General features: G+C 41.5%; 1 protein-coding gene across 2 annotated transcripts in view; it reads right to left on the reverse strand.

The window, feature by feature from the left end:
• RNF19A (ring finger protein 19A, RBR E3 ubiquitin protein ligase) overlaps positions 1–12,362 on the reverse strand; it is a 98,360-nt gene that overhangs the window by 28,781 nt on the left and 57,217 nt on the right. For both annotated transcript variants that reach the window (XM_034763380.1, XM_034763381.1), the window contains exon 2: positions 5,563–6,328. In XM_034763380.1, coding sequence (XP_034619271.1) covers positions 5,563–6,158 — 596 coding nt within the window. In that variant the 5' untranslated portion in view covers positions 6,159–6,328. The remainder of the gene's footprint in view (positions 1–5,562; positions 6,329–12,362) is intronic.

Genomic DNA, 12,362 nt, shown 5'->3' on the forward strand with positions numbered 1-12,362 from the left:
TGGTTTAAGTGATTTGCCCAGCATCCCATAGGAAGTCTGGCAGTGACAGGGATTCAGCTAAACCCCCTCACTTCATTCACTACACATCTTCCAACTTTTGCAACAAATAAGGCAGGAGTCCAACAGATAACACACTTTATTACATAACCTTGATTCATCCCCAAAACACGTCCATCCTGCACTGAATGCGGCACACTGAACATGGGAAAAAATAGTCTTTAATTATATGATCACTTACTATCACAACCCATTAATTCTGGCATTTCCGAACTTTTGAGTGCTTTACAATGCAACCTTAATAATGTTATTTTAACAGTTTATTGTGCAAAATTTTCCAAGTTTTTAAAAAAAGCAAACTGAAAACAAATTCCATCACCTAGCATTATATTGCCACCCACATGATCTATCAGCAATATTGGATCCACTGCCTAGATCTTGGTCACTTGAGCTGAGTAACTGATAGCTATAATAGGTTGCCATTCTGCATGTGGACCAGCACTAGAGGGGGAGGAGAGACAGTTGGTTTCACAGATATTTGCTGACATCAGAAACATGCTGAGACTCAGAAATCTTTAGTCTCATTTCAGGCTCTGAATGGGAGTGTACTCTTCTAGTGTGCAGACGACTCCTCTGCCCTTTCCCCTCCAGCTTGACCCCTTCTGCCTTGCCCCAATCCTCTCTTACACCTCCCACCCACCATGGCTCCTTATCTCAGTCCTGTTTTCCTTCTCTAGTCGATCTCAATCTCCACTCCTCAGGCTTTTCATCCCAATCCCTTCGTCCAACCAGTCCCACTCTTCTATTCTGAATTTGCTGTATAAATCAGTGTCCCCCTCATGCCTAGTCTCTCCCCTTCCCTACATCCGGACCCAGCTTCAACCACCCTTTCTCAAGTCTTTGATGGATCTGTCTCTCTTGTCCTCACTCCCCTGCAATTGGCCCCCAGGCCTAGTCTCCCTTTTAGTTCCCTCATCCAGTCTCAGTCTTCTGCCCACACCCTCTCCTTGGTTCATAGATTCCAAGGCCAGAAGGGACCTCTGACCATCTAGTCCGACCTCCTGGATAACACAGGCCATAGGACTTTCTTGATCAGTTCCTTGTCCCAATCCCCCCACTTCCTGCCTTCTTCTCCCAGTCTCTGCTCAGACAATCCCATTCTCTCCCTGTATCCCATCTCATTGTCAGAACTGCCTTCTGTTCGCTCTCACACACTCATTCCTACTATCAGTCTCCTTCTCCAGCCAGTCCCAGTCTTGTCCCTTCTCCCAGTTCCTCATCCAATCTGTGCTGCACCCCAACCAACTAGTCCCCAAGTCCCCACCCAATTTTCCTCACTGGCTCCCCAATCCCAGTTTTCCTGATTCCCAGTCTCCTTGCCCAATCAGTTCCACCCTCATCTCACCTGCCAGCTCACAGTACCAGCCTCTCCACCCAGTCAGTCCCAATTTCTCTCCCTACCTCCAGTCCCAGTCTCACCAGACTCCTTTTCCAAATCTACTCTTTACCGCTACACCAGTCCATCTTGTTTTTCCTCTGCATTTCAATGGGACTGCTTACTCCTCCTGCTGCCTGGGGGCCAGCAAAGTGGAGGAGGTCCAGCACTGAGACAACAGGAAAGAGCTCCAGTGCCTGGACCCTATCCCTGCCCAGAGCAGCTGGGAGCAACCATTTCAAGAAAGTCTGTTCTCCTGGGCTGGAGCATGTTCAGTTGCTGTTTGAGGATGGCACAAGTGCCATCTGGTTAGCGCAAGCTGAGAGATGCTAGACCATGTAAGGATGCAATCTTTGGAGATTTTAGCAGTTAATCTCTAGAACGTCTCTACAGAGCATGTGTAAAATGCAATTTTTAAAAGGATGATTTGGCCAAAATTTGGGAGAGTTTCACTTGGATAGCGAAAGGCACATCTCTAGCACAAAAGGTCACCCTGCCCCCCTTCTGTCAAATATCAAGTTCCTGCTCCAAAGCATTGGGGGGGGGGGGGGGGGATTAAGAGATTTTGAAAGAAAAGGTCACCAGACTTTTTCTCAGAAATAGCTGAACTGTTTTGGCTGATATTTTCTAAACATATTCTACCAGACGCAGACACCCAGCATGGAAAATTCTATCCCAAATGGTGGAAGTTTGATAAAGTTATAAACCACTGAAAACAGGGTCTTATAATGAAAATTGTCAGGCAAACCTAACAGATAGGGCTAGAAGCACCACCTATAAAATACACAAACTTAGGTAGGCTCAAAAGGTACTGTATTCTTATTAAAAACGATTAGAAAAACATATAAAAACACTTAGCATTACAAAAGTGTACATGCCAAAGTACTGTAAATTTTTATGACTAGTTATGAAGTTATGTTTCATCCTAATTTTGTTTATACTGATGTATAAACAAGAGACAGTGTGAACACCCTAAATGTTTGTGTTTTTAAATGGCACTTCTCAGTTTAAAAAAAAAAAAAAAAAAAAAAAGCATAAATTTTATAAAACCCACTGTTGATACAAATTTAAAGTGACAGAATTAATTAGAGACTCCAAATGGAAAATACCCCAATTAAATTTGCAAAGCAAGTATGTTCTTCTAAAATATACTTAAATTCCAAAATTCAGTTATTTATTAAAAAAGGGTTTATACAGAATGTAACAAAAGTTTTCATAACACTAAAAAATGAAAATAATTTGTTTGGATATACATGTTCCCCTACAACCGTAACACCATGGTAGTGCAGGATAACAAAAATGTGAAGCTACTCTATTCTTTGTTCATACTGAGTGAAGTACAGAATATAAAGTTATAGGTATCAGATTTAACAATTTTTTGTTTTAAGTTGCTAAGTTTTTACCATGCAAGCACATTTGAAATCAATGATTGTACTTTCATTGAAAAAAAAAAGTTAAGATACAAGCACAGCCCTAGCTTGCAGTAGTGACTGAGAAACTCACAAAACTGGACAATCCAAAGGGGAGGGAATGAAGAGGATGAAACAAAAAAGCAAGATCCTTTTAAAAGAAACTTGCCTACCCTAAGAACTTTTTGTAAAAGCTTCCAACTAGTGGGAACTCTAGTATAAATAAGGCTCCTATAGCTAGATCCATTTTTACCACTGTGTCCATAAAACCTGCTTTTCAACAGATTTAAACCAACAATGGACAAGAGCTGATGAAGACTTGCCTACATTAGGATTCTGATTTTACAAAACACATACATGTGCTTAGCTTTAATCACATGAGACTTCCCATTCAAGTCAAAGGAACTACCCACACACTTAAATTTAAGCATCCACATAAATATTTGCAGGATCAGGGCCTAGAATTCCTACCAGAGGTATTTTTTGGCAACATTTTTAGTGTAAATTCACCCATTGTATGTACTATTTTACTTATTTTGTCATCTGTTTGTTACCCTTACCCTTCCTTGCTCCTCCCTGTATCCTTCTTCCCCTCTCCCCCTCTTGTTTATAAGCCCAGAATGTTGTGCCATTTAGACTTTAAATTATAACCCTTTGGGTCAACAAAATGTCTTCGCTCTGTGAGGTACCTACAGCATTTTACAACAAGTGCTCAATAAATAAATTTTATGAATTAGCAAATCAAAGATACATCATCACGAAATGTACTAAGATCATTTGATAAGAAAAGCCCTGCTGAACTTTAATTATTTATGATAATGCTCCACAGTACACGAGCACATATGCTGCAGTACTGTTAGTCCAACACTCTCACTGCAGTTCTGTTTCTGCTCTTAAATCTTTGCTTAAAAGCCAGGCAAAACTGTGTACAAATTATTGGTATGGAATTAGTGCAAATGCAAATTAGCAAAGTTCTACAATACTTCATTCTACTGAGGAAACAGCAATCTGAAAATTCATAGCGAGAAGTACTTCTTCATACATAAACTATTAAATACTTTCTGTCCCTATACCACTGTATCAAAAGTAGACTTCTTGTCTTTGGCCTCAAGGCTCTGTACAAATCTGCCCCTCCCTTCTTCTATTCAACTTATCATGTCACCCACACTGCCTCCACTCTATCAACTATACCATGTCTTGTCCACCCATTTGTCAGCTTCTTCCATGCACGGAATTTGTTGTCTCTAGAATGACCTGTAAGGCCATTACCCTCTTCTCCTTCAAATGCCTTTTCGAGGCTCACTTTTATCAGGAGGCCTACAAGAAATCAAATAACCGATGGTGGCCTGCCTGAGCATCAGTTGAGGACAGCTTTTTTGTTTTATTTTTTAAATGACACTATTTGGAACCATGTGAAAACATATACTGCAGGATCCTATTTTCATTACCCTCTGCCAGCCTTCCTCCCTTTTTAGGGGCAGACGGTTGGGGTGCTGGAGGAAGTGAGGGCCCTGGCTGCGGTACGAGCTCTGGGGTGGGGCCGGGGATGAGAGGTTTGGGGTGCAGGGGGAGGCTCAGGGCTGGGGTGCAGGGGCGGGGGTGAGGGCTCCAGTTGTGGTGCAAGTTCTGGGGTGGGAACAGGGATGAAGGGTTTGGGCTGTGGGAGGGGACTCAGGGCTGGGGCAGGGGGTTGGGGGGTGAGGGCTCCGACTAGGGATGCAGGCTCTGAGGTGATGCCAGGGATGAGGGGTTTGGGGTGCGGGAGGGGACTCAGGGCTGGAGACAGGGGTAGGGGTGCGGGATCTGGTATGGGGCTGGGGATGAGGGGTTTGAGGTGCAGGAGGGGGCTCCTGGCTGGGACCGAGGGCTCTGGAATGTGAGATGGGGTATGGGCTCTGGTAGGGGGTTCCAAGCTGGGATTGGGGGTTGGGGCACAGGAGGGGGTGAGGGATGCAGGCTCAAGGTGGTGCTTTTCTCAGGTGGCTCCCGGAAGCAGCCGGTATGTCCCTGCGGCCCCATGGCGCACAGGCGTCCAGGGGGCTGCACGCACTACTCTCGCACGCAGGTTCCCAGCCATTGGGCGCTGCGGAGTTGGTGCTTGGTGTGAGGGCAGCGCACAGAGCCTTCCTGGCCAGTGCTGTGCCTAGGGGCCGCAGAGACATGCTGGCCTCTTCAGGGAGCTTCCCTTAGCCCCACTGCACCGCTGCCCGGACTTTTAACAGCCCCTCTGATACTTGACACAATATCTGAGTGTCTTTGGCAGGGCTTTTTTTGTTTGTTTTACTTTATTTTATTTTTTAAGGGAATTCTGCTTCCCCCCAGCTACTGGCACTTGAAGTGCCAGTGCTTTAAGGTACAACAGTTCATCCTTCCTTTTAAATAGCCTTATACTTAGTACTTAGAGCTCCATACATCTACCTTACCAATTTTGTCACCTGATTTGCTTTATATACACCTTATTCACAAACTAGAACAATTTATTACCACAATTTTCTTGGTTAGAGCATAAGAACGTTTGTCAACAATAATGTGGAAATGATTACAACAACATTAGAATTACTCTAATTTACTTGTTACAAATTCAAACAATAATGTAGAGAGATGATGGGGGAGATTTGGTGACAGTGATTTTACTAGATAGAGAAGTTCAATATGCCCCACCAGATCAGATGGGAAAAGGAAAAAAACAAAAACAAACAAATAAAAAATACACACTCTTACCCACAGTCTGGAGCTGGGCACCATCTACAATCCGGGTCTGCAACTAGCCACCGTCTAAGCATAAATTCTTCATATTTTTCCATCAAGATGTCATCATTTAATATCAAACGAATGTCATGGGGATTAAATCGTTCAGAGCATTCTGGGCAGCTGATATTAACTCTGCTCTCAGAGATTTCTATCCGGAGATACTGACGTAAGCAATCCACACAAGACCTATGGTGACAAGTCATTATTTCTGGGAACCTGTCCTTAGAGTGCCGCAAAAGGCACAAGGGACACTCCATGAAATCTCCACTCGGTTTGCTGCTAGAGGTGGCTCCACTGTCTGAAGAGGTATACGTGGAGAAAATTGAGTTCTTGTCTGTACACATTTCCGAATGTATACTTTCAATACTTGCAATTCCATCCACACCTCCATTTAAATCCCTGGATTTGCGTTTTGTGTCCTTTTTCCTCCGAAAGATAGAGGCCAATGAAATTCTTCTTTTCTTTGGTGCCTTTTTAACTGAAGGCAAACTCACTGAGGAGGCAGAAGACTGCAGGTCCCGATCAGAACCCATTTGCCGATGCAAACTCATTTCTAGAACATTCATCAGAAGTGTATTAAAGTTAACATGTAATCCTAATCATTTTTAAGGCTCAATTCAATATGAGAGGATATATCCTAAGTCATGTTGTCAGGTAATCGCTACTGGACAGATAATCTTCATGCAGAAGCTTCTTCACACGCATTTATTTCCTGTCAACTCTTCATAGAAATTACCTGAATTGTGAGGGGGTGGGGAGAAAAAAAGAAAGGTTAGACTCATATTCATTCAGTCCCTTTGCTAGTTCTAAAAAAAGAGCATAGTACCTGAGCACCTTATTACTCATATTATACATATTATAGCTAACTCTTCCTCCTCTCCCACCAAGAGCCTTACCTATCTGTTTCATTAACCTGCTGCGTCTTTGTCATTTACCAAGATTGTAAATTCTTGTCTTTTTATTACACTGTGCTGTGAATAAAACAATTGGGCAACAGCTCCTGTAGGTACTACTGTAATACAAGTCATGATAAAAGAATGATGGAAAATAAAATATAAGCAGCTCTGCCAAACAGAAGTATAGTGTAATTAGTGCATTTATAGTGTTTAACCTATTAAGGCTACAATACTTTGTAGTTTTGGGATCAGGGGGTGGAGAGAGACATCTCATAGAACCACTATAGCTAGCAAAACAAAACAAAAAACCTTGCTCTATATGAATATCCTTCCACTCAGGGTCTCTGGGTTTCTAGAAATAGGGCATGAGGAGAACAAACATGGGATTTCCATTCTGAAATCCAGGCAGGAGGTAATAGAGATTGGAGCTGTACTTCCTTCAGGTTTCCTTCGGTGGCTGCTATTAAGCAGCTGCCAGGAGACCCAGCCAATGGCAGCATGGTTCTTTTACTGGATCTTGCTTCCAGGCAAAAGGGGAACCAGCAGAGTGGCAGCCACCCCTACAAGACAGCACGGGTCTCCCTTCCTCATGGATCCATGAGACTGGGAGGGAACATGGCATCCAAAATCCACAACCTCCATTTTCCACTGTCTTCTAGCAAGGAGCCAGTTATAGAAAAATGCAGTAAGGGCACCTCCATTCCCATCCTTCCCACAGGTTTTTCCATACAGGGGGCTATCTGGCTCTCATACAACATGACACCTGATAATACAACTTTTGGTAATGAGGAGAAAATGGGAGGTGTTTCCTGGAAGATGTCAATATTGTATAATTGGATGTACTGGCTTGCTCCATTGTACTGTGAACTACCACTTTGCGGGCCTTCATATTTTGTTTCTCAATGTTTCAAATTTTACCTCAATATGGAAAAGGAGGAGTGCAACTGGTTTTTAATGTGTCATATTGAAGTTAACTGCTAGAAACAAATAGGAAGGAGAAGGAGGGATTTGTAGGGTGTACATAACGTGATATATTACAAATTCTATTTTTTTTTTAATACATTTTGGAAGGTGGAAGACTTAGGACCAGCCACTGGTTGAACAGTGACTAAGTGCATGTCTAGAGACCCTTCCCACAGCAGCCAGATCAGCAACACCTAGAACACAAGGTCAAGCAGGGGAGGTTTCAAAAGAAGATTCCACTAGCAGTGGAAACATCAACCCACTGATCTCTCTGAGAGAAAGATTTGATCCCATGTATGTGCAACAAGAAACAGTAAATCAAGATATAAATATGGTCATATCATGGCTAGGCTAGTGCACATATTTGAGGAGGTCATTCTCATCTTTGTTAAAAAAAATCGAAAACAAAGAACAAACAAACAAAATCCACACCCTAAAAACAAAACCTCTCCTTAAATAGCTGTAAATCTGCAGCCAAGAGGATAATTAAAACACAACCACGAACACAGCACATAGTGACGACCGTGAGGAGAATCTAATGTCTCACTTTCCACCACATTTTACATTCTTAGTATTTATATATATTTTCTATTTCCATTTTATTGACATTTCAATTTTGTAAGCCAATACCTGATGGTTTCATCATGTGACTGCTATGCTGTGAAAATACTTCAGAGTCATGAAATTACAGCTGGTTTCACTAACACCGAGAACCATGGTTAGGCGCTTTTAAGTGTATTTCTTTAAAAGTTGGTATATTTCAAGTCCTGCATTTTATGGGACTGAAATATAATGTTCATATGCGCATCATGCATAATTTATGCAAACGAATTCTGCATTGACTCAATATACATAAACAATATATACTAAATGGAACAAAGTATTTAAGCTACTGTATTATGCTCTGACAAACTGATTCACCAAGAACAGATTACTGAGATCTTACAGTAAATTCATCATCCCTCTGCTGCAACAGCATTAGCATTTACACTTCGGATGCAAGTCTAGAAAATCTAGGAGAGTCATTTCCATAGCAACTTTGCTGCCAGAATGTGTAAGGGAAGGCCTACTTTTAAAAACCTGCAGCTTCATACTATTATTTGCATTTTCAGTTAACGGTCCAGTCACACTCAAACCGATGTAAATAACATGAACTAAGTGACCTTTTCCTCTCTTACAAATTGGAGAAGGCTGCAAGGCCTTGGGAATGCGGAATTTAGCAAGCAAAATCCATTCAGTACTGTTAAAACACTATTTTTCACTATTTTCAACCTAGCTTAGGGTTGCTAGGTTCCCGGTTTTCAACTAGAAAGTCCGGTCGAAAAAGGGACCTGGCAGTTCTGGTCAGATGTACTGATGGGACACCAAAAGTCTGGTTACCATGGGGGTGGATGGACGCGATGGGTCATTAACTTGTGCCAGCGCCTGCTCAGCCAGGGCCACCTCCTACCTGCTGGAAGGCTCCTTGTCAGACAGCACAAATACTACCAAATGCACAAAATAAACAACCTGACAAAACCAAACTCTTTTTCTCTAATGTTTCCCTTATAATAATTATTGGAATTATAATTTAAAATAATTAATAATTTTTGGTGTTGTAAGCAACAGTAATATATACAAAAGTGTTATCTTCAGGCACTAAGTATGAAACAGATCAGTTATAGTCAAAAAACAACATTAATTTAAGGTGATAAACTTGTTGGAAATAAACTCTTATAAGTAACCAAGAATAGGAATATAAACCTCCCTCCCTCCCTTTCTCTAGAGAGGAAAGAATGTGCATTACAAGATTTTTTTTGCCAATTTCAACAGATGTGTGAATCAAGAAATAGCATCTATGGTGATTCATCAACTGCACTTTTTATAAGCAAAGTTTTTCCCATGTTCTAATAAATGTTCTCTTTCAATCTTGTGTTCTCTTTGCATGGGATATCTCAAACACTCACTCTTTTTTGGAATACAGAAGTTGCCACTTATTTAAAGGCAACCTACAATTATCCTACATCAGATTCATAATCTGAAAGACAGTTAGCCATTCTCTCTTTTGAAGTAGATGTGGCTTTTATTATTAGTTACAAAGTTTTAAAAAGAAAAGATAACACATGAGTAGCCATGCAGAAGAGAGGGTATAAAGACTAGCTTCATTCTGATAACTTAACTAATTATGGTCAGATCTGCACAAAATAATACAAGAATTAGTAGAGTCATGTGTTTTTTGCAAATGTGAAATACAATGAAATAAAATGAAAAACAAAAAACTAAAAGCTCAGCTCATAGTGGTAGGTCCTGTCCTATGGGGATGGGGATTTTCCCCACCCCTGAGCAATGTAGTTATTCTGACCTAATTTCCTAGTATGGACCAGGTCTAAGTTAATAACATTCCTGCTAATATTTTCCAAGTTATTGTGTGCTTTAAACACTGTTGCCAGCCCTGAAGGCAAAGGGGGGGAGGAGGAGAAAAAGAGGGAGAAAGGAAGGAAGATGACCCCAAGACAGATATTTCACCCTCATTGCCAGAAGTGCAAGTTGATGCTGTGCACAGAGTAACTGGCCAAGAAACCCTAGATTCAACAAGCTGTGATCTTACCTGTCCTAACTTGCTTTGTGTGGGTGGATTGTTTCTTATTGCAATTACTTTCTAAAACGTCTGTGCAATAGCCTGGTTTATTTTCAGTGCATAGCACAACCAGGATTGGGTTTTGTCTCATCTCTTCCAGTAGGTCATTTCAAAGATGAACATTCAGAGAATATCTGACTACAGTTCTTGAGAGCACAATCCTGGGCACTCACTGTTCCCAAAAAGCATAACAGTTTTGCTAGGTCATGGATAGAGAGGCCATTTGAGAGATAGCTTTTCCCAACATACTGAGCACCTTAAAAGTCAAGAACAAGGTTTTAGAAGAACAAAGTTAAAAAAGCAAACTGGGAGCCACCAAGAGAGTGAAGAACACAGGTGTGATATGTTCTCAGCAGTTTTTCCTGCTAAGAACATTACCTATGATCTCCAGCCCAACTGAAGGTGGAAGGGGGCATTTTTTGTCACTGTTCCTTCCTGAGTGTCCTGGATTAGCAAAGTCAGTAGAACTCCAAAATTCTCTCGAGTAAGAAAGATGGGATGCTTTTAATGGAACGAGAGGTCAGCATAAGGTTAAATTATTTTATTTGGCATTCAGTTAACTGTTTGTTCTGATGTGTGGTTTTTCCTTTAAATAGGGTTGTTTTGTTTTTACTTAATAGATCACTGTTGGCAGAATAGCTGTGATTCTAGTTTGTGTGTTATGAGTGGCACATGTAGTTTTATCTTTTTAATTTTTTTATTTAGCTACTACCTACTATGGTGATAAGTTTTACAGAAAATATTTGTGCTAATAACAAAAAATAGAAAGGAACATAATTGATTAAAAGCATATAGTGTCCTTTTCTTCCTGTTTTGTTGGTCTTGACATTTAGATTCATTAGCTCCTTTGCCAAGAAACACTGCAGCATAGTATTCTCTTCGATTCTTCCTGTCAAAGGTAGGGGCCCGGGCAGAGACAGATGCATCATGGAGGTGAATGCCTGGCTGCGAAGATGGTGTCGCCAGGAGGGCTTTGGCTTCCTAGACCATGGAATGCTATTCGAGGAAGGACTGCTAGGCAGAGATGGCGTTCACCCTATTGGACACAGACTGGCTAACCTAGTGAGGAGGGCTTTAAACTAGGTTCGACGGGGACAGGTGAGCAAAGCCCACAGGTAAGTGGGGAACAAGGAGACCTGGGAGATGGGTCGGAAATGAGAGGGAGTGTGGGCTATACTGGCAGAGAGAAAGGAGGGTCAGGACAAAACTGGGAGGAAAGATCAAACCAGTATCTTAGATGCCTATATACAAATGCGAGAAGTATGGGTAATAAGCAGGAAGAACTGGAAGTGCTAATAAATAAATACAACTATGACATTGTTGGCATCACTGAAACTTGGTGGGATAATACACATGATTGGAATGTTGGTGTGGACGGGTACAGCTTGCTCAGGAAGGATAGACAGGGGAAAAAAGGAGGAGGTGTTGCCTTATATATTAAAAATGTACACACTTGGACTGAGGTAGAGATGGACATAGGAGATGGAAGTGTTGAGAGTCTCTGGGTTATGCTAAAAGGGGTAAAAAACAAGGGAGATGTCATGCTAGGAGTCTACTACAGGCCACCTAACCAGGTGGAAGAGGTGGATGAGGCTTTTTTTAAACAACTAACAAAATCATCCAAAGCCCAAGATTTGGTGGTGATGGGGGACTTCAACTATCCAAATATACATTGGGAAAATAACACAGCGGGGCATAGACTATCCAACAAATTCTTGGACTGCATTGCAGACAATTTTTTATTTCAGAAGGTTGAAAAAGCTACTAGGAGGGAAGCTGTTCTAGACTTGATTTTAACAAAACAGGGAGGAACTTGTTGAGAATTTGAAAGTAGAAGGCAGCCTGGGTGAAAGTGATCATGAAATCATAGAGTTTGCAATTCTAAGGAAGGGTAGAAGGGAGAACAGCAAAATAGAGACAATGGATTTCAGGAAGGCGGATTTTGGTAAGCTCAGAGAGCTGATAAGTAAGGTCCCATGGGAATCAAGACTGAGGGGAAAAACAACTGAGGAGAGTTGGCAGTTTTTCAAAGGGACACTATTAAGGGCCCAAAAGCAAGCTATTCCGCTGGTTAGGAAAGATAGAAAATGTGGCAAAAGACCACCTTGGCTTAACCACGAGATCTCGCATGATCTAAAAAATAAAAAGGAGTCATATAAAAAATGGAAACTAGGACAGATTACAAAGGATGAATATAGGCAAACAACACAGGAATGCAGGCAAGATTAGAAAGGCAAAGTCACAAAATGAGCTCAAACTAGCTACAGGAATAAAGGGAAACAAGAAGACTTTTT

The sequence above is a fragment of the Trachemys scripta genome, chromosome 2 (assembly GCF_013100865.1).
Source record: "Trachemys scripta elegans isolate TJP31775 chromosome 2, CAS_Tse_1.0, whole genome shotgun sequence".
NCBI lineage: Eukaryota > Metazoa > Chordata > Testudines > Emydidae > Trachemys > Trachemys scripta.